The 23,747-nt window shown below is 43.2% G+C and overlaps 1 protein-coding gene across 1 annotated transcript; it reads right to left on the bottom strand.

The window, feature by feature from the left end:
- Positions 1–7,878: 7,878 nt before the first annotated feature.
- Positions 7,879–23,225, bottom strand: LOC106694415 (zinc finger protein 345-like). Its single transcript, XM_023743747.1, is given in 8 exon segments — positions 7,879–8,586; positions 8,668–8,880; positions 9,199–9,281; positions 18,420–18,548; positions 18,551–18,868; positions 19,116–19,598; positions 22,200–22,326; positions 23,193–23,225. Coding segments are annotated over 8 exon segments (2,094 nt in total).
- Positions 23,226–23,747: the final 522 nt, after the last annotated feature.

The following is a 23,747-nucleotide window of genomic DNA, read 5'->3' as shown; positions in this document are numbered from 1 at the left end:
GGCCCGGCCCTGGCGTGTGTTCGTGTGGCGACTCCGAGCTTCAATCCCAAGTGGGAGCTGTGAGCACCACTGGAGGCTCCCACCACTGGCTGTGAGGCGGGGAGCACCACTCTCCGGCCTTCTCCACGGGACTGTGGACTTGGAAAACCGCACCGCAAGAGACAAAAACCTGAGATGGCGAAATAACGCCACAGGGATTACCAGTCCCGCCCTAAAGCAGCGGAAATGCCTTGTCTGACGCTCCATTGGCTCAGCCTGATGCCACTCCATGCGTGGCCTTCTGGGTAATGTAGTTTCTAAGTCCAAGGCCAGGATCCAGTATTTCTCAGTTGATTCCAGGACTGGATTTAGGGGCAAATAGCCCAAGAAAACACCAAGTACACTAAGGGTCCTCTAGCGCCTTCAGGGGAGGTGATTTCCGGAGCAAGATTGTTTCTCCTGCCCTTGGGTGGCTTCCTTTAGCTGCGGGTTTTGCATATTTTTGTTCAAGACTTGCTCTTTCTGAATGCAGGCATTGTTTCTTCATTCAAGACTTTTGGCACGTGTATCCCCCAGGCCATATGTTTCTGGAGGAGGTTGTTCAAGTCTCTAACTGCCTTAACCATTGCATCCATTGTAGAAAGATAAGGTCACAAAACACACACTCATACTTAAGGGCATCTGCTTCTGATGCCATCCAAAGTGTCAGCTCTGCCTGGGCTGCAGTGTTGATAAGATGGTCAAGAAACATATGAAAAGATGCTCAAAGTCACAGATCACCAGAGAGAAGAAAATTAAAACAACAATTAGGTGTCACCTCACAACTGTCACAAGGGCTGCCATCAACAAATCAAAAAATGACAAGTGCTGGGGAGGATGTGGAAAAAAAAGGGACCCCTGGCACACTGCTGTTGGGAATGCAAATGGGTGCAGTCATATGAAAATCACTATGGACTTTCCTCAAAAAATTTAGTGTGGAACTTCCATTTGATCCAGTGATTCCACTTCTAGGAATATATCGTAAGAAACACCAAACAATCAGATGGAATGAATGCACCCTTCTGTTGATAGCAGCACAATTTAAAATAATAAAGCTGTGGAAACAGCGCAAGTGTCCATCAATAGATGACTGGATTAAAATGCTGTGATACAGCCCTAGCAGGTTTGTCAGTGGATAGAGGGTCACCCTGCAGACTGAAGGATCCCAGGTTCAATTCAGGGCAAGGGAACATGCCCAGGTTGCAGGCTTCATTCCCAGTAGGGAGGGCACAGGAGGCAGCCAATCAATGATTCTCTGACATCATTGATGTTTCTCTCTCTCTCCCTTTCATTTCTTCTCTGAAATCAATAAATGCATTAAAAAAAAAACACCTGTGAAACATTTATACCATGGAATACTATGTAGCAGTAAAAAAGAATCTTTACACCTACAGACAGCATAGAGGGACCTGGAGAGCATCATACCAAGCGAAATAAGTCAGAGAACGAGTATCACCTGATCTCACTCATACTGGAAATCAAATTAACAAAATAAAGTGGTGAATGGAGTAGATTCAGAGACATGGAAGCATGGAAGCAAGTGCAGAATCTCAGAGGGAAGGAATGGGAGGGGAAAAAAAGAAAGAAAAAACAGCCTCAGGTGAGGATTAAACACACACACATAAACAAAACAAAGTCACCTGAGCCTTGAGCATTTTCTTCTGTTCTCTGAATGCAATGGGAAAACACTAGCTTGCTGTGTTCTGAGTGTGTTCTAAATTTGTGTTTATTAATCTGTGTTATTAATCTGTGTTCAGTCAGTGAGACTCAGGAAATGCTGATAACCCTCCATGTAACTTTCTCCTCCTTCACATGAGTCAATTGCTCTTTGACAGAAATGTCCAAACTTGTGGAGAATTTTTCTAAGTTTATGTGACCCAAGCCAGTAAGAGTACCAGGAAGCAAAATAAAAATAAATTGCTTAGGAGAATGGCAGTTTTGCACCTTTTCCATACGTGAGACTAAAGAAGAAGACATAAATGGGTTACATGACATTCACTGGTGATAAATTGGGGGCGGGAAAGCTGAGGAGGAAAATCTCAGAGATTGGATAAAAAGAAAAAAAAGATATAAACTACTTGTTAAGTATATCTATTAGGTAACAGTTAATATTTAATGCAATCACAATAATAATTTGGGGCTCCGTGATCTTTTTTGTTCAGAGATTGTGCTCTTAGGAGTATATGAAATAGAAATGTCCCTGAAAATCAAAAGGTATGTTATCCCAGATAAAAAAAAGATGACAGGCTCAATAAGGTGAAATTTGCCCTTTGCTAAAAATTAAAAAACCACACACACATACATACAAACAAATGCAGACTAGGACATAAATATCCCTGTGACTAGCTAGGAGATAGTGGACTGACTGGCATCAGGGCAGGAAATCGGGGGCGGCTTTCTCCCAGACGAAGTGCTCTCCGCAGTCATTATACCTATGCAGGGACATACCGGGTTGCACAGCTCACTGACAACCAATTCGGTTTGCTGCGCCCTGGTTTGCTCCTGAGATCTCACCCCATCCTATATACAACCTCATCCAAGCTGTGTGCAGCAGCTTTTGTATATACATGGCCTGTCCTTCCTCAGGCTAAAATCTGTCAAACAAGTTGCAGTTGGGTCAGGGAACCCCAAATCTATCAATAAAAGGCCCAAGATGCCGAAACCGGTTTGGCTCAGTGGATAGAGCGTCAGCCTGCAGACTGAAGGGTCCCAGGTTCAATTCCGGTCAAGGGCATGTACCTGGGTTGCGGGCACATCCCCAGTGGGAGATGTGCAAGAGGCAGCTGATCGATGTTTCTCTCTCGTCGATGTTTCTAACTCTCTATCTCTCTCCCTTCCTCTCTGTGAAAAATCAATAAAATATATGTTTTTTTAAAAAAAACAGATTTTTGGCATGTGACTCCCTTGGGCCATATGTATCTGGACAAGGTTGTTCAAGTCTCTAACTGCCTTAACCTGCCTCCATTGAATCCATTATACAAAGTAAAGTTCACAAAACAGACTTAAGGGCATCTGCTTCTGATGGCATCCAGTGTCAGCACAGCCTGGGCTGCAGTGTGGATAGGATGGCCAAGAAATATATGAAAAGATGCTTAAAGTCACAGATCACCAGAAAGATGGAAATTAAAGCAACAATTACCTGTCACCTCACCACTTTTACAATGGCTGCCATCCACAAATGAACAAAACACAAGTGCAGGAGAGGGTGTGGAAAAAAGGGAACCTTAGCACACTGTTGGTGGGAATGCAAACTGGTGCAGCCATTATGAAAATCAGTAGACTTTCCTCAAAAAAATTAGTATGGAACTTCCATTTGATCCAGTGATTCCGCTTCTAGGAATATATCCTAAGAAACCTGAAACAATAAGATAGAATATATACTCCCTTCTGTGATAGCAGCACAATTTACAATAGCAAAGACGTGGAAACAGCCCAAGTGCCCATCAATAGATGACTGGATTAAAATGCTAGGATACAGCCAAAGTCAGTTTGGCTACTTGGATAGAGCATCACCCTGCAGACTGAAGGATCCCAGGTTTAATTCAGGACAAGGGTACATGCCCAGATTGCAGGTTTCATATCCAGTAGGGAGTGCACTAGAGGCAGCCAATCAATGATTCTCTCTCATCATTGTTTTTTTTTTTTTCTCTCTCTCTCTCTCCCTTTCATTTCTTCACTGAATTCTTAAAAAAAAATTGTGGAAAATTTATACCATGGAAATCTCTGCAGCAGTAAAAAAGAAGAATGTTTACCTTTACAGACAGCATAGAGGCACCTGGAAAACATCACACCAAGTGAAATCAGTCAGTCAGAGAACAACAAGTATCACTTGATCTGACTCATATATGAAATCTAATTAACAAAATAAAGTGGTGAATGGAGTGGATTCAGGAACATGGAAGCATGGAAGGGAGCACAGAATCTCAGAGGAAAGGAATAGGAGGGGAAAAAACAAAGAAAAAACAGCCTCAGGTAAGGATTAAACACACACACACACGCAAAACAAAGTCACCTGAGCCTTGAGAATTTTCTTCCATTCTCTTATTGCAATGGGAAAACACTAGCTTGCTGTGTTTTGAGTGTGTTCTAAATTTGTGTTTATTAATCTGTGTTCAATCAGTTAGTTCTCTGGAATTGATGATAACCTTCATGTAACTTTCTCCTGCTTCACATGAGTCAATTGTTTTTGGTGATGTTGTAAGAAATGTCCAAACTTGTGGAGAATTTTCCGAAGTGTATGTGACCCAAGCCGGTAACAGTGCCAGGAAGCAGAATAACAATAAATTGCTTGTGAGAATGGCAGTTTTGCACCTTTTTTATACATGAGACTAAAGAAGAAGACATAAATGGGTTATATGACATTCACTGGTGATAAACTGGAGGCGGGAGCTAAGGAGGAAGATCTCTGGGATTGGACAAAAGGCAAAAAAAAAAAAAGACATAAACTTCTTTTTAAGTTTATCTGATAGGTAACAGTTAATAGTTAACACAATAACAATAATAATTGGGGCTCTGTGATCTGTGTTCAGAGATTGTACTCTTAGGAGTCTGAGAAAGTGAAATGTCCCTGAAAACACAAAGGTATGTTATCCCAGATGCAAAAAGACAACAGACAGGCTCAATAAGGTAAAATTTGACCCTTGCCAAAAATTAAAAAACCACACACACACACACACACACACACACAAAACAGAACAGACTAGGACATAAATACCCCTGTGACTAGCTTTTACTTGGAAAGTTTTAACTTTAAAGCATCCTATATGGGTACTTTTAGCTTCTGAGTTTGCAAGATTGCCTATGCTATGTCAGGCTCCCTAGGATTGCTAGGTTTACTGTGTGCCATCATTTTTGTCCATACTGGGGAGTTAGAACCTGTGGGTTGAGGAGAAAATTCAATGAGTGGTTTGTAAACTCAGGGACCCATTTCAGATGTCCTCCTAAACCCAATGGCCCCAGTATTGATGGTGTGCCTTTATTTGGTCAGCTACAAGTAGTCATTCTTCAGGTCCATAAAGTCTTAGGTTCTAAATGTGGTGGAAGTATTCATAAGGACAAGAAAACGGTATGTTTCTTGGCTGTGGCATCCACAATTTGTGAGTAGCACCTGCTAATTAAACCGCAAGTAGTTTATTTCCTGCTGGACCCATTGTTCACATCCTCTCTAACAGAATGATCCCCGTATTGCTGGTGTCCCTTTATTTCATCTCCTAGAAGTATTCACTCTTCAGGTCACTGAAGCCTTAGGTTCTAAACGTGGTGGACAAGTATTAAGGACAAGAAAAAGGTCTTTATTATCTTTGCTGTGGCCTTCCACAATTTATGAGAAGCACCTGCCAATTAATCCCCAAGATTGTTGACTCCTCTAATCCAACAACTCCTCTGTTCAAACTGCTGAACAAGAGAAGTTACTTTCAAGGCTACATTCTTGCTACCCCTCCTCCCTGCTGTTGTCACACCTCAGACATAATTTGTACCACAGAGTCTCTAGTCAGTAGAAAGTTTACTTCCCTGAACTACTTCAAACAAACCTCTTTTAAACTCTTCATAACTTTCTCTCTAGTCATATTTTATAGGCTTGGGAAAAATACTGACAGGAAAACTACCTATATATCTGCCAGACTGTCTCCAGCAGGGGTCCTCAAACTACGGCCCGTGGGCCACATGCAAATACAAATATTGTATTTGTTCCTGTTTTCTTTTTTTACTTCAAAATAAGATATATGCAGTGTGCATAGGAATCTGTTCATAGTTTTTTTTAAACTATAGTCCGGCCCTCCCAACGGTCTGAGGGACAGTGAACTGGCACCCTGTTTAAAAAGTTTGAGGACCCCTCCAGGAATGCAAAGTAACTGTAACTTAAATGGCTCAAGATGAAAGAAATATACATGCCAAAACCAGTTTGGCTCAGTGGATAGCATCGGCCTACAGACTTTAAGGTCCCAGGTTCGATTCCTGTCAAGGGCATGTACCTGGGTTGTGGGCACATTCCCAGTGGGGAGTGTACAGCAGGCAGCTGATTGATGTTTCTCTCTCATCGATGTTTCTAACTCTCTATCTCTCTCCCTTCCTCTCTGTAAAAAATCAATAAAATATATATTTCACAAAAATATATACATTCACCTATATTGGAACAACATCTTTTTCAACTCTATATTCAATCCACATTCTTTTTTTCACCAATATATTTTTATTGATTTTTTACAGAGAGGGAGGGAGAGGGATAGAATTAGGAACATGGATCAGCTGCCTCCTGCACACTCCATCTAGGGATGTACCCACAGCCAAGGTACATGCCCTTGACCAAATGGAACCTGGGACTCTTGAGTCCACAGGATGACGACTTATATATACTGAGCCAAAACGATTAGCACTCAATCCACATTCTTATGCCCTGTGGGCGAGTCTCATCTCACTGACACAAAATGTAACAAACAATGAAGAGCTTTCACCCAAACCCACTGGAATGTAGACTGGGTCTCAAAAACCACATCTCCGGCCTAAAGACACACTTTATTTTACCCTTAGATTTGCTGCCAGCGCACCAATGGCTCTGATGGGAACATCTGAGAAGCTACAGGAAGCCACAAAACCTCTTGATTATAATCAATGACAATGACTCCTGAACAGAAGATAAACATATCAGGAGTCCCTCAGATCTGTGTACAGACCGCTCCTGTAGTCTTTTCCTCAAAAAAAGTTCTCGGTGCAGGTTTAGATGAAGTCCATTCCCTGTAATGGAATTGGTCAGTATTTCTGCAGTGAAGGTCCTCACTGTGATGGTCCTCCAACCAGTGCCCATCACCCATGGAATTGAAGGCATTAGGGCACAGGGCCCTCCGCAACATGTGGGGAAAAGAATCTCTTCAAATGTCTTAGCATCCCTTGAAAACAAGAAAAAAATTCACGCTGCTCCCAGACATACTTGAGTTTTTCAGACCTTCCACCTCTTTTGAGTGACTTCTGTGTCTCAAAGCATCCATTTTCACATGAGGACTAGAGAGTCCACATTGTTTACTGCAAAATTATGGGCAGCAGTGTAAATTTGGCAAAAACCGCTGAGCTAATTTCTGCACCATAGTCTTCTCCCAAGGGCAAAACTCTTTGAGACCCCATAAAAGTTTTCACCTCATCATGCTTGGAGAGCCCAGAACTTCTAATAAACTACCCACACAGTAAATAGAACACCCAGCATTAAAGAAGTCCTAGTAAAAAGCCTTCATTATTTTACAAAGAAAGACACCTGAGACGGGCAGTTCTCCCCTTGATGACTTAGCCACTCAATAAATAAACTCAACATTAGCATGTAGGAAAGTGCATCCCTCAAAATGGCAGTTCTTCTACATAATGTTTACTGGGGCCAACAGTAATCAGTCCTATGTGGCGACGCACGGCAGAGATACAAGTAAGAACTAAGGGATGAGTTGCTCCTATTTTCTTCAACAAATCAGACAACACAGTTAGCTTCCCTGGGCTCATGAGGATGGTGATTGATGCCATCCATAGGAACTTTACAGGATGCTAAAATATAGGTGGATCAGGGGAAATACCTTCAGCAACAGAAATATGCAGTGACATAGATATGGCAGGATATCTCTGTATGTTAGAAAGCGCAACATAGATATCTATACTTCCAACATAAAAAGAAACAGAACACTAGAAACAGTTGTGGGGACATTACATAATGTAGGTGATCAAATGGATGAAATATAATTCAGAATAATGAGACCTTACTTATTTTCTTATTCAATTGTTAAGTCCTAAGTAACAAACTACATTTCCTACACATCTAAAAACCTTATCACATCCAGACTCTTTCCGGAAAGCTAATTTACAAATTAGACTGAGAAATATCTCACATTAATTGCACTCATAATGGCTTTCTCCAGTGTGAGCTCTGTGATATTGAAGACCTTTCCTACTTTTAAAAGATTTCCCACATTCACTGCATTGAAAAGGCTTTTCTCCTGTGTGAACTCTCTGATGATATTGGAGTTGAGAGCAACGGGAAAAAGACTTTCCACATTCACTGCATGTATAAGGTTTTTCTCCTGTATGAACTCTCTGATGATATTGGAGACGAGGGCGACGGGAAAAAGATTTCCCACATTCACTGCATTTATAAGGCTTTTCTCCTGTATGAACTCTCTGATGACGGCGAAGATCACTGTTCCCCGTAAAAGATTTCCCACATTCACTGCATTGAAAAGGCTTTTCTCCTGTGTGAACTCTCTGATGATATTGGAGACCAGACTGACTGGCAAAACACTTTCCACATTCACTGCATTTATGAGGCTTTTCTCCTGCATGAACTCTCTGATGACGACGAAGATCACTGTTCCTGGTAAAAGATTTTCCACATTCACTGCATTGAAAAGGCTTTTCTACTGGGTGAACTCTCTGATGATATTGGAGACCAGACTGACTGGCAAAACACTTTCCACATTCACTGCATTTATGAGGCTTTTCTCCTGCATGAACTCTCTGATGACGACGAAGATCACTGTTCCTGGTAAAAGATTTTCCACATTCACTGCAGTGAAAAGGCTTTTCTCCTGTGTGAACTCTCTGATGATATTGGAGTCCAGAGCAACGGGAAAAAGACTTTCCACATTCACTGCATTTATGAGGCTTTTCTCCTGTATGAACTATCTGATGACGACGAAGATAACTGTTCCAGGTAAAAGATTTTCCACATTCACTGCAGTGAAAAGGTTTTTCTCCTGTGTGAACTCTGTGATGATTTTGGAGACCAGAGTGACTGGTAAAAGACTTTCCACATTCACTGCATTGAAAAGGCTTTTCTCCTGTGTGAACTCCCTGATGATATTGGAGACCAGTGCTCCTTGGACTGTTTTTGGTCTGAGGAACATTTAGGTGGAGATGTCCTGATTCGGTAAGAACACCCTGCCCAACCTCCCCGCAACTGAAAGGATTCTGGAACACATTGAAATTGCAGCTGTTTGCAAGTGAGATCCTGTCCACACCTCTAATGAAAGTCTTCTCTCTCACATGCCATTGGTGAAATTTTACACTGAAGTAAAACCATTTTGCACATGCCCCACACCTCAACAGTATCTGTCTATGTTGTGTTCCCTGAAACTCTATCACGTGGAAAATATTTCCCAAGACTATTTCACAACTCTCACAGGGGTGGTTCTTCTGGGAAAACAAGGCTACCTTGGGATTCCTTGCTTGTGACATTCCTACAGAAACCTTCTGTTCCGTCGGTACCTCCACATTCTCTGCTCCACAACAGCAACCTGTATAAAAGGAAATGCTGGTGAGGTATATGTTGATCTTATGAAAACAAAATATCTTCACCACGATTGTTTATCTGTCATGACTAGGCATGATTCCACAGAATGACTTTCAAGATGAGTGAGTTAGACACTGAAGAAACTGCTGTTGTAAGTAATGTGGCCGCGAAAGTTAGTCGATGATGGAAATCTCATCAAGAGAAGGACAGAAGCACAGGAGTACATCCAAAGAGAGGATGCCTCTACTCATTGTTCTTGCACAAACAGTTTCCTCTAGGACAGTGGTTCTCAACCTTGGCTGCACATTACAATCGCCTGAGAATCGTTTTAAAATCCTTAATACTGGGCCTCATCCTCCAGATATTCTATTTCTTTGTTACTAATGTTGTGGCCCCACCCCATAACAAAGAATCAGAATTTCCGGAGGATGAGGCCCAGAAATCAGGATTTTAAAAAGATTCCCAGGTGATTCTAATGTGCAGCCAAGGTTGGGAACCACTGCTCTGGGCCCTTACGTTCTGACCATGTGAGTCTGTGTGGAATAATTTAAAGCTGCTCAAAGCCATAAAAATTAATTGTATTAGATCACAGGATATAGAACTTCAATATAATAACAACTGTGCTCTCCAAGGTGCTGCAGGCATGGACCAATGTTGGCTTGCAGTAAAGAGAGACCTGTTAAAGGGGCAGAGGTGCAAAGTCCAAGGAGGTTAAGGTTATCCATGAGCTGGGAATCTAAGTAGAAATGATCAAATTGAGAACTGAATAGTTGGCAAAGTATCAACAATAAGAACAAAGAAGCATAATCGGGTGAGGACTGGGCAACTGTAACAAAACACTGGCTTTCTAGGTATGAATTTAACAAAGGCCTGTCCTGAATTCCTCCCCAATGACCATTCCCCAAAGAATGACTGCCGGGGGTTCCACTGTGTCATTCATAAAGACATCTTTCTTCTGTGATGCACAAATGATTCTTCCCCTTCAATCCCACTTGAGCCATTGCATGGGATAAATGATGCAAATCGTCAAAAAATGAGAAAAGTTGGATGGTCAACACAGTCATCAACAAAGGACAAATGACGTCACAGTCAAATATGTATGTGAGTGACATCACTAAGTGGCAGGCTCAGAGAGATGAGCTTCTTCCCCCTTCCCAGTGCAAGTAGACAGTTTCCATGAACAAAAACCCCATAGGAAATGGGAATAAGAGTACCATGAAGACAAACAGTATTACAGACACACATAGAGGAGAACTGTACAGAAAGGATGACTGGAAAGACTGGGTGAACAACTATATTTGAAGATACCTACAGTCAAAAACAAGGGTCAGAGTTACCTCTAGCAGCCACTGTGCTCCTGCTATCATTGATCCTAGTGGCCTGTTCTACAACAAAACCTGGAAATTTGTGTGTTTAAAAACCACAGAATGCCTTGGCCAGTATGGCTCAATTGGTTGGAGCATCGTCCTGAGTACCAAATGGTCAAGGATTCAATTCCCAGTCAAGGCACATATCAGTATGTGGGTTCCATTTCCAGTTAGCTTGTGTACAGAAGGCAGCCAATTGATGTTTCTCCCTCACTCTGATGTTTCTCTCTCTCTCTCTCTCTCCCTCTCTCTCTCGCCATCTACCTTCCTCGCTATCTGTCTCTCGCCATCTACCTTCCTCTCTATCTGAAAGCAATAACAAATATATAAATAAGAATTTCAATTTTTTGGAGTGATGGTAATGGGATTGCTTTTTTAGTCTCTCTTTCTGTAAGTTCATTATTGGTATATAGAAATGCAAAGATTTCTTGGCATTAATTTTGCATCCTGTTACATTGAGCAATTCATTTATTACATCTAATAGTTTCTTGATGGAGTCTTTAGGGTTATTTTATCATGTGCAATATCATGTCATCTGCGCATAAGGACAGTTTTATTTCTTCTTTTCCAATTTGGATGCCTTTTATTTCTTCTTCTTGTCTAATCGCAATGGCTAATACTTCCAGTACTATGTCGAACAGGAATGGTGAGAGTTGGCATCCCTGTCTTGTTCGTGTACTTAAGGGAAATGGTTTTAGTTTTTGCCCATTGAGTATGATGTTGGCTGTGGCTTTGTCATATATGGCTTTTATTATGTTGAGGTGTAATCCTTCTATTCCCACCTTCCTAAGAGTTTTTATCAAAAATGGGTGTTGGATTTTGTCATATGCTTTTTCTGCATCAATTGATATGACTATGTGGTTTTCATCTCTCAGTTTGTTTATGTCATGTATCACGTTTATCGATTTGCAGATATTGTACCATCCTTGCATCCCTGGGATAAATACTATTGGTCATGGTGTATGATATTTCTGATGTACTGCTGGAACCGATTTGCCAAGTCAAGGTCACTGGTGACAGTGAGGGTCTTACCCAGGGAGGACAGAAGTTGAACGTTCTCCAGCATCACATTCAGGTACAGCTGTCTCTGACCCTCATCAAGGAGACTCCATTCCTCCCTGGAGAAGTACAGGGCAATGTCCTCAAAGATGACCCCAACCTGTCAGAATTGAGAAAATTGAAACCAGATCTGTCTCTCTGAGAACCAATAATTCTAGTGCTTACACATCTTCCCCAGCCTCATCCTCCTCCAGGGCCCCTGGGAAGTGTGGACACCAGGCCCTAATGCCAGTGCAGGCTGCTCTCTCATCACAGTCCCATTACTCACTGCATTGCCCTCAGGTGAGCACAAGGATTCGGTGGGAAGGGAAGGTAGAGGGCAATGCCATTTAAGGTCTGGGCGATGCCTGCAGGGCCCCAGCTTTCTCGTCTCCAGCAACACCACTGCAGTCTCCTAGATCCGGCCTCCAAGACAAAGCCAAGCCTGGGTTTATGCTTCCCGTTTAGATCCCCACAGCAGATCCTGGTGACTATCAGCTCACACTCCCTCCGGACGTGTACACCACTGGGTAATGTTTACCCCCTTCCCATGTTCAGACCCCAGGTTCACTCCCTCTGCTCTGCCCCTTCCGGCTCCAATGCCACTGGATCTCGCTGGACTCACCCATGAACTTGGCATATGGCGTGTAGAGAGCTTGTAGTCCAGCAGCATCCAGGACCACCCCAGGCCCCTGATGGACCCAGAGCCGGAAAAGCCCCGAATGAGTCTGTGCCGTCCTCCCTGCAGCCTCTGATCTTTCCGTCAATACTCACAGCCACATCCTCAGGGACCTTCAGATGCAAGTCACCCCCGTCCTCTCTGCCCTGCACTTGCTGTGTCCTCAGAAGCCACAACACTACTCTCTCCCCTCCACCTTCCTCACGGTCCTCCACGCGGGACTGAGCTGCAGGACGGGACAGGGGCCCACCCCAGGCTGTGGTGTCTGTGTGAGGTGGCGGTGAGGGCCTGGGGGACTCGAACTCACCTCAGCCCGTCTCCTCAGTGGGGGCGCCGCCATTGTCCTCTATGGGCGGAGCGGGGCTGGAGTAGAAGCCGCTGCAGGAATGGCGGTCCCTGTCCCGGCCCTGGTGTGTGTCGTGTAGCGACTCCGAACTTCAATCCCACGTGGGAGCTGTGAGCACCAGTGGAGACTCCGACCATGGGCTGTGAGGCAGGGAGCACCACTCTCCGGCCTACTTCTCGGGAGTGTGCGACCAGGAAAACCTCACAGCCTGAGCCAAAATCTGAGAAGAGGAAATCCAGCCACAAGGACTCCTGATCCGCCCTAAAGAAGCGCCAAACGGACATGCCTTCTCTGACCCTCTATTGGCTCGGCCTGATGACACTCCATGCGTGGCCTTCTGGGTAATGTAGTTTCTAAGCTCCAAGGCCAGGATCCTGTATCTTCTCAGTTGCATCCAGGACTGGATTTAGGGGCAAATAGCCCAAGAACACACCAAGTACACTAAGGTCCTCTAGCGCCTTCAGGGGAGGTGATTTCCGGGGCAAGTTTGTTTCTCCTGCACCTGAAGGGCTTTCTTTAGCTGCGGTTTTGCATATATTTGTTCAGGACTTGCTGTTTCTTAATGGCAGGCATTGTTTCTTCATTCAAGACTTTTGGCACGTGTCTCCCTCAGGCCATATGTGTCTAGAGGAGGTTGTTCAAGTCCCTAACTGCCTTAACCTGCCTCCATTGAATCCATTATACAAAGTTAAGGTCACAACACAGATGCTTGTACTGAAGGGCATCTGCTTCTGATGCTATCCAAAGTGTCAGATCTGCCTGGGCTGCAGTGTGGATAAGATGGCCAAGAAATATATTTAAAGATGCTTAAAGTCACAGATCACCAGAGAGATGGAAATTAAAGCAACAATTACCTGTCACCTCACCACTTTCACAATTTCTGCCATCAACAGATGAACAAAAGACAAGTGCTGGGGAGGATGTGGAAAAAAGGGAACCCTAGTACACTGCTGATGCGAATGCAAACTGGTGCAGTCATTATGAAAATCAGTAGACTTTCCTCAAAAAATTTAGTATGGAACTTCCAATTGATCCAGTGATTCCACTTCTAGGAATATATCCTAAGAAACCTGAAACAATAAGATAGAATATATACTCCCTTCTGTTGATAGCAGCACAATTTACAATAGCAAAGATGGGGAAACAGCCCAAGTGCCCATCAATAGATGACTGGATTAAAATGCTATGATACAGCCAAAGTCAGTTTGGCTAATTGGATAGAGCGTCACCCTGCAGACTGAAGGATCCCAGGGTTAATTCAGGGCAAGGGTACATGACCAGGTTGCAGGCTTCATTCCCAGTAGGAAGTGCACTAGAGGCAGCCAATCAATGAACCTCTCTCATCATTGATGTTTCTCTCTCTCTCTCTCTCTCCCTTTCATTTCTTCACTGAATTTAAAAAAAACAATTTTTGGAAAATTTACACCATGGAAATCTCTGCAGCAGCAAAAAAGAAGAATGTTTACCTTTACAGACAGCATAGAGGCACCTGGAAAACATCATACCAAGTGAATCAGTCAGTCAGAGAATTACAAGTATCACTTGATCTGACTCATATATGAAATCTAATTAACAAAATAAAGTAGTGAATGGAGTGGATTCACGGACATGGAAGTACAGATACTCAGAAGAAAGGAATAGGAGGGGAAAAAAGAAAGAAAGAGCAGCCTCACGTGAGGATTAAACACACACACACACACACACACCCACACACACACACACACACACACACACACACAGAAAACAGTCACCTGAGCCTTGAGATTTTCTTCTGATCTCTTAATGCTATGGGAAAACACTAGCTTGCTGTGTTTTGAGTGTGCTCTAAATTTGTGTTTATTAATCTGTGTTCAATCAGTTGAGTCTCTGGAATTGATGATAACCTTCATGTAACTTTCTCCTCCTTCACATGAGTCAATTGTCTTTGGTGATGTTGTAAGAAATAGCCACACTTGTGGAGAATTTTGCAAAGTTTATGTGACCCAAGCCGGTAACAATGCCAGGAAGCAGAATAACAATAAATTGCTTGGGAGAATGGCAGTTTTGCACCTTTTTTATACAGGAGACTAAAGAAGACATAAATGGGTTACATGACATTCACTGGTGATAAATTAGGGATGGGAGCTAAGGAGGAAGATCTCTGGGATTGGATAAAAAGTTAAAAAAAGACATAAACTCCTTTTTATGTTTATCTGATAGGTAACAGTTAATATTTAATACAATAACAATAATAATTGGGGCTCTGTGATCTTCTGTGAAAGTGAAATGTCCCTGAAAACCCAAAGGTATGTTATCTCAGATGCAAAAAGACAACAGACAGGCTCAATAAGGTAAAATTTGACTCTTGCAAAAAATTAAAAAACCACACACACACACACACACACACACAACATCAACAAAAACAACAATAACAAAACAGACTAGGACATAAATACCCCCGTGAATAGCTTTTACTTGGAAAGTTTTAACTTTAAAGCATCTTATATGGGTACTTTTAGCTTCTGAGTTTGCAAGATTGCCTATGCTATGTCAGGCTCCCTGATACTACTAGGTTTACTGTGTGCCATCATTTTTGTCCATACTGGGGAGTTAGAACCTGTGGGTTGAGGAGAAAATTCAATGAGTGGTTTATACACTCAGGGACCCATTTCAGATGTCCTCCTAAACCCAATGGCCCAGTATTGATGGTGTGCCTTTATTTGGTCAGCTACAAGTAGTCATTCTTCAGGTCCATAAAGTCTTAGGTTCTAAATGTGGTGGAGGTATTCGTAAGGACAAGAAAAAGGTATGTTTCTTGGCTGTGGCCTTCCACAATTTATGAGAAGCACCTGCTAATTAAACCCCAAGTAGTTTATTTCCTGCTGGACCCATTGTTCACATCCTCTCTAACAGAATGATCCCCGTATTGCTGGTGTCCCTTTATTTCATCTCCTAGAAGTATTCACTCTTCAGGTCACTGAAGCCTTAGGTTCTAAATGTGGTGGAGGTAGTATTAAGGACAAGAAAAAGATCTATATTATCTTTGCTGTGGCCTTCCACAATTTATGAGAATCACCTGCCAATTAAACCCCAAGATTGTTGACTCCTCTGATCCAACAACTCCTCTGTTCAAACTGCTGAGCAAGAGAAGTTACTTTCAAGGCTACATTCTTGTTACCCCTCCTCCCTGCTATTGTCACTCCTCAGAGATCATTTGCACCACGGAGTCTCTAGTCAGTAGAAAGTTTACTTCCCTGAACTACTTCAAACAAACCTCTTTTAAACTCTTCATAACTTTCTCTCTAGTCATATTTTATAGGCTTGGGAAAAATACTGACAGGAAAACTACCTATATATCTGCCAGACTGTCTCCAGCTGGGTCCTCAAACTACGGCCCTCGGGCCACATGCAAAGACAAATATTGTATTTGTTCCTGTTTTCTTTTTTTACTTCAAAATAAGATATGTGCAGTGTGCACAGGAATTTGTTCATAGTTTTTTTTTAAGCTATAGTCCGGCCCTCCCAACGGTCTGAGGGACAGTGAACTGGCCCTCTGTTTAAAAAGTTTGAGGACCCCTCCAGGAATGCAAAGTAACTGTAACTTAAATGGCTCAAGATGAAAGAAATAGACATGCCAAAACCGGTTTGGCTCAGTGGATAGAGCGTCAGCCTGGGGACTTTAAGGTCCCAGGTTCGATTCTGGTCAAGGGCATGTACCTGGGTTGCGGGCACATTCCCAGTGGGAGATGTGCGGAAAGCAGCTGATTGATGTTTCTTTCTCATCGATGTTTCTAACTCTCCATCTCTCTCCCTTCCTCTCTGTAAAAAATCAATAAATATATTTCTTTAAAAAATATATACATTCATCTATTTTGCAACAACATGTTTTTCAACTCTATATTCAATCCACATTCTTTTTTTCACCAATATATTTTTTTGATTTTTTACAGAGAGGGAGAGGGATAGAGTTAGGAACATGGATCAGCTGCCTCCTGCACACTCCATCTAGGGATGTACCCACAGCCAAGGTACATGCCCTTGACCAAATGGAACCTGGGACTCTTGAGTCCACAGGATGACGACCTATATATACTGAGCCAAAACGATTAGCACTCAATCCACATTCTTATGCCCTGTGGGCGAGTCTCATCTCACTGACACAAAATGTAACAAACAATGAAGAGCTTTCACCCAAACCCACTGGAATGTAGACTGGGTCTCAAAAACCACATCTCCGGCCTAAAGACACACTTTATTTTACCCTTAGATTTGCTGCCAGCGCACCAATGGCTCTGATGGGAACATCTGAGAAGCTACAGGAAGCCACAAAACCTCTTGATTATAATCAATGACAATGACTCCTGAACAGAAGATAAACATATCAGGAGTCCCTCAGATCTGTGTACAGACCGCTCCTGTAGTCTTTTCCTCAAAAAAAGTTCTCGGTGCAGGTTTAGATGAAGTCCATTCCCTGTAATGGAATTGGTCAGTATTTCTGCAGTGAAGGTCCTCACTGTGATGGTCCTCCAACCAGTGCCCATCACCCATGGAATTGAAGGCATTAGGGCACAGGGCCCTCCGCAACATGTGGGGAAAAGAATCTCTTCAAATGTCTTAGCATCCCTTGAAAACAAGAAAAAAATTCACGCTGCTCCCAGACATACTTGAGTTTTTCAGACCTTCCACCTCTTTTGAGTGACTTCTGTGTCTCAAAGCATCCATTTTCACATGAGGACTAGAGAGTCCACATTGTTTACTGCAAAATTATGGGCAGCAGTGTAAATTTGGCAAAAACCGCTGAGCTAATTTCTGCACCATAGTCTTCTCCCAAGGGCAAAACTGTTTGAGACCCCATAAAAGTTTTCACCTCATCATGCTTGGAGAGCCCAGAACTTCTAATAAACTACCCACACAGTAAATAGAACACCCAGCATTAAAGAAGTCCTAGTAAAAAGCCTTCATTATTTTACAAAGAAAGACACCTGAGACGGGCAGTTCTCCCCTTGATGACTTAGCCACTCAATAAATAAACTCAACATTAGCATGTAGGAAAGTGCATCCCTCAAAATGGCAGTTCTTCTACATAATGTTTACTGGGGCCAACAGTAATCAGTCCTATGTGGCGACGCATGGCAGAGATACAAGTAAGAACAAAGGGATGAGTTGCTCCTATTTTCTTCAACAAATCAGACAACACAGTTAGCTTCCCTGGGCTCATGAGGATGGTGATTGATGCCATCCATAGGAACTTTACAGGATGCTAAAATATAGGTGGATCAGGGGAAATACCTTCAGCAACAGAAATATGCAGTGACATAGATATGGCAGGATATCTCTGTATGTTAGAAAGTGCAACATAGATATCTATACTTCCAACATAAAAAGAAACAGAACACTAGAAACAGTTGTGGGGACATTACATAATGTAGGTGATCAAATGGATGAAATATAATTCAGAATAATGAGACCTTACTTATTTTCTTATTCAATTGTTAAGTCCTAAGTAACAAACTACATTTCCTACACATCTAAAAACCTTATCACATCCAGACTCTTTCGGAAAGCTAATTTACAAATTAGACTGAGAAATATCTCACATTAATTGCACTCCTAATGGCTTTCTCCTGTGTGAGCTCTGTGATATTGAAGACCTTTCCTACTTTTTAAAGATTTCCCACATTCACTGCATTTATAAGGTTTTTCTCCTGTGTGAACCCTGATGATATTGGAGACCAGGGCGACTGGAAAAAGACTTTCCACATTCACTGCATTTATAAGGCTTTCCTCCTGTATGAACTCTCTGATGACGGCGAAGATCACTGTTCCCGGTAAAAGATTTCCCACATTCACTGCATTGAAAAGCTTTTCTCCTGTGTGAACTCTCTGATGATATTGGAGTCCAGAGCAACGGGAAAAAGACTTTCCACATTCACTGCATTTATAAGGTTTTTCTCCTGTATGAACTCTCTGATGATATTGGAGACCAAGGCGACGGGAAAAAGACTTTCCACATTCACTGCATTTATGAGGCTTTTCTCCTGTATGAACTATGTGATGACGACGAAGATTACTGTTGCAGGTAAAAGATTTTCCACATTCACTGCATTGAAAAGGCTTTTCTCCTGTGTGAACTCTGTGATGATGTTGGAGACCAGAGTGACTGGTAAGACTTTCCACATTCACTGCATTTATAAGGATTTTCTCCTGTGTGAACTATCTGATGATATTTGGGATGAGTGCTATTTGTAAAAGACTTTTCACATTCACTATATTTATAAGGCTTTTCTCCTTTGTGAACCTTCTGATGATAAAAGAGACCAGCTTTGAAGGTAAAGGATTTCCCACATTCACTGCATTGATAAGGCTTTTCTCCAGTGTGAACTCTCTGATGACTACAGAGGTGACTGTTAGTGGCAAAAGATTTCCTACATTCACTGCATTGATAAGGCTTTTCTCCTATGTGAACTCCCTGATGATATTGGAGACCAGTGCTCCTTGGACTGTTTTTGGACTGAGGAACATTTCGGTGGAGATGTCCTGATTCGGTAAGGACACCCTGCCCAACCTCCCCGCAACTGAAAGGATTCTGGAACACATTGAAATTGCAGCTGTTTGCAAGTGAGATCCTGTCCACACCTCTAATGAAAGTCTTCTCTCTCACATGCTGCTGGTGAAATTTTACACTGAAGCAAAACCATCTTGCACATGCCCCACACCTCAACAGTATCTGTCTGTGTTGTGTTCCCTGCAACTCTATCACATGGAAAATATTACCCAAGACTATTCCACAACTCTCACAGGGGTGGTTCTTCTGGGAAGACAAGGCTACCTTGGGATTCCCTGCTTGTGACATTCCTACAGAAATCTTCTGTTCCGTCGGTACCTCCACATTCTCTGCTCCACAACAGCAACCTGTATAAAAGGAAATGCTGGTGAGGTATATGTTGATGTTATGAAAACAAAATATCTTCACCACGATTGTTTATCTGTCATGACTAGGCATGATTCCACAGAAAGACTTTTAAGATGAGTGAGTTAGACACTGAAGAGACTGCTGTTGTAAGTAATGTGGCCCCGAAAGTTAGTCGATGATGGAAATCCCATCAAGAGAAGGAAGAAGCACAGGAGTACATCCAAAGAAGAGAGGATGCCTCTACTCATTGTTCTTGCACAAACAGCTTCCTCTAGGACAGTGGTGCTCAACCTTGGCTGCACATTAGAATCGTCTGAGAATCGTTTTAAAATCCTTAATACTGGGCCTCATCCTCCGGATATTCTATTTCTTTGTTACTAATGTTGTGGCCCCACCCCATACCAAAGAATCAGAATTTCCGGAGGATGAGGCCCAGTAATCAGGATTTTAAAAAGATTCCCAGGTGATTCTAAAGTACAGCCAAGGTTGAGAACCATTGCTCTGGGCCCTTACGTTCTGACCATGTGAGTCTGTGTGGAATAATTTAAAGCTGCTCAAAGCCATAAAAATTAAGTATATTAGATCACAGGATATAGAACTTCAATATAATAACAACTGTGCTCTCCAAGGTGCTGCAGGCATGGACCAACGTTGGCTTGCAGTAAAGAGAGACCTGTTAAAGGGGCAGAGGTGCAAAGTCCAAGGAGGTTAAGGTTATCCATGAGCTGGGAATCTAAGTAGAAATGATCAAAATGAGAACTGAATAGTTGGCAAAGTATCAACAATAAGAACAAAGAAGCATAATCGGGTGAGGACTGGGCAACTGTAACAAAACACTGGCTTTCTAGGTATGAATTTAACAAAGGCCTGTCCTGAATTCCTCCCCAATGACCCTTCCCCAAAGAATGATCGCCGGGAGTTCCACTGTGTCATTCATAAAGTCTTCTTTCTTTGTGATGTACAAATGATTCTTCCCCTTCAATCCCATTTGAGCCATTGCATGAGATAAATGATACAAATCGTTAAAAAAAGAGAAAAGTTGGATGGTCAACACTGTCATCAACAAAGGACAAATGACGTCACAGTCAAAAGACCTATGTGAGTGACATCACTAAGTGCCAGGCTCAGAGAGATGAGCTTCTTCCCCCTTCCCAGTGCAAGTAGACAGCTTTCCATGTACAAAAACCCCATAGGAAATGGGAATAAGAGTACCATGAAGACAAACAGTATTACAGACACACATAGAGGAGAACTGTACAGAAAGGATGACTGGAAAGACTGGGTGAACAAATATATTTGAAGATACCTACAGTCAAAAACAAGGGTCAGAGTTACCTCTAGCAGCCACTGTGCTCCTGCTATCATTGATCCTAGTGGCCTGTTCTACAACAAAACCTGGAAATTTGTGTGTTTAAAAACCACAGAATGCCTTGGCCAGTATGGCTCAATTGGTTGGAGCATCGTCCTGCGGACTGAAAGGTCCCAGGTTTGATTCCGGTCAAGGGCATGTACCTGGGTTGCGGGCACATCCCCAGTAGGAGATGTGCAGGAGGCAGCTGATCGATGTTTCTCTCTCATTGATGTTTCTAACTCTCTGTCTCTCTCCCTTCCTCTCTGTAAAAAATCAATAAAATATATTTAAAAAAAAAAAAACACCACAGAATGCCTTTGCCAGTTTGGCTCAATTTGTTGGAGCTTCGTCCTGAGTACTAAATGGTCAAGGATTCAATTCCCAGTCAAGGCACATATCAGTATGTGGGTTCCATTTTCAGTTAGCTTGTGTACAGAAGGCAGCCAATTGATGTTTCTCCCTCACTCTGATGTTTCTCTCTCTCTCTCTCTCTCTCTCTCTCTCCATCTACCTTCCTCTCTATCTGAAAGCAATAACAAATATATAAATAAGAATTTCAATTTTTTGTTGTGATGGTAATGGGATTGCTTTTTTAGTCTCTCTTTCTGTAAGTTCATTATTGGTATATAGAAATGCAAAGATTTCTTGGCATTAATTTTGCATCCTGCTACATTGAGCAATTCATTTATTACATCTAATAGTTTTTTGATGGAGTCTTTAGGGTTATTTTATCATGTGCAATATCATGTCATCTGCGCATAAGGACAGTTTTATTTCTTCTTTTCCAATTTGGATGCCTTTTATTTCTTCTTCTTGTCTAATCGCAATGGCTAATACTTCCAGTACTATGTCGAACAGGAATGGTGAGAGTTGGCATCCCTGTCTTGTTCGTGTACTTAAGGGAAATGGTTTTAGTTTTTGCCCATTGAGTATGATGTTGGCTGTGGCTTTGTCATATATGGCTTTTATTATGTTGAGGTGTAATCCTTCTATTCCCACCTTGCTAAGAGTTTTTATCAAAAATGGGTGTTGGATTTTGTCATATGCTTTTTCTGCATCAATTGATATGACTATGTGGTTTTCATCTCTCAGTTTGTTTATGTCATGTATCACCTTTATCGATTTGCAGATATTGTACCATCCTTGCATCCCTGGCATAAATCCTATTGGTCATGGTGTATGATATTTCTGATGTACTGCTGGAACCGATTTGCCAAGTCAAGGTCACTGGTGACAGTGAGGGTCTTACCCAGGGAGGACAGAAGTTGAAAGTTCTCCAACATCACGTTCAGGTACAGCTGTCTCTGACCCTCATCAAGGAGGCTCCATTCCTCCCTGGAGAAGTACAGGGCAATGTCCTCAAAGGTGACCCCAACCTGTCAGAATTGAGAAAATTGAAACCAGATCTGTCTCTCTGAGAACCAATAATTCTAGTGCTTACACATCTTCCCCAGCCTCATCCTCCTCCAGGGCCCCTGGGAAGTGTGGACTCCAGGCCCTAATGCCAGTGCAGGCTGCTCTGTCATCACAGTCCCATTACTCACTGCATTGCCCTCAGGTGAGCACAAGGATTCGGTGGGAAGGGAAGGTAGAGGGCAATGCCATTTAAGGTCTGGGCGATGCCTGCAGGGCCCCAGCTTTCTCGTCTCCAGCAACACCACTGCAGTCTCCTAGATCCGGCCTCCAAGACAAAGCCAAGCCTGGGTTTATGCTTCCCGTTTAGATCCCCACAGCAGATCCTGGTGACTATCAGCTCACACTCCCTCCGGACGTGTACACCACTGGGTAATGTTTATCCCCTTCCCATGTTCAGACCCCAGGTTCACTCCCTCAGCTCTGCCCCCTTCCTGCTCCAATGCCACTGGATCTCGCTGGACTCACCCATGAACTTGGCATATGGCGTGTAGAGAGCTTGTAGTCCAGCAGCATCCAGGACCACCCCAGGCCCCTGATGGACCCAGAGCCGGAAAAGCCCCGAATGAGTCTGTGCCGTCCTCCCTGCAGCCTCTGATCTTTCCGTCAATACTCACAGCCACATCCTCAGGGACCTTCAGATGCAAGTCACCCCTGTCCTCTCTGCCCTGCACTTGCTGTGTCCTCAGAAGCCACAACACTCCTCTCTCCCCTCCACCTTCCTCACGGTCCTCCACGCGGGACTGAGCTGCTGGACGGGACAGGCGCCCACCCCAGGCTGTGGTGTCTGTGTGAGGAGGCGGTGAGGGCCTGGGGGACTCGAACTCACCTCAGCCCGTCTCCTCATTGGGGGCGCCGCCATTGTCCTCTGTGGGCTGAGCGGGGCTGGAGTAGAAGCCGCTGCAGGAATGGCGGTCCCTGTCCCGGCCCTGGTGTGTGTCGTGTAGCGACCCCGAGCTTCAATCCCACGTGGGAGCTGTGAGCACCACTGGAGACTCCGACCATGGGCTGTGAGGCAGGGAGCACCACTCTCCGGCCTACTTCTCGGGAGTGTGCGACCAGGAAAACCTCACCGCCTGAGCCAAAATCTGAGAAGAGGAAATCCAGCCACAAGGACTCCCGATCCGCCCTAAAGAAGCGCCAAAGGGACATGCCTTCTCTGACCCTCTATTGGCTCGGCCTGATGACACTCCATGCGTGGCCTTCTGGGTAATGTAGTTTCTAAGCTCCAAGGCCAGGATCCTGTATCTTCTCAGTTGCATCCAGGACTGGATTTAGGGGCAAATAGCCCAAGAATTCACCAAGTTCACTAAGGTCCTCTAGCGCCTTCAGGGGAGGTGATTTCCGGGGCAAGTTTGTTTCTCCTGCACCTGAAGGGCTTTCT

Source organism: Myotis lucifugus, unplaced genomic scaffold (genome assembly GCF_000147115.1).
Source record: "Myotis lucifugus unplaced genomic scaffold, Myoluc2.0 scaffold_412, whole genome shotgun sequence".
Classification (NCBI taxonomy): domain Eukaryota; kingdom Metazoa; phylum Chordata; class Mammalia; order Chiroptera; family Vespertilionidae; genus Myotis; species Myotis lucifugus.
The sequence above is the reverse complement of the archived record's forward strand: the minus strand, read 5'-3'. Positions and strand labels throughout refer to the sequence as shown.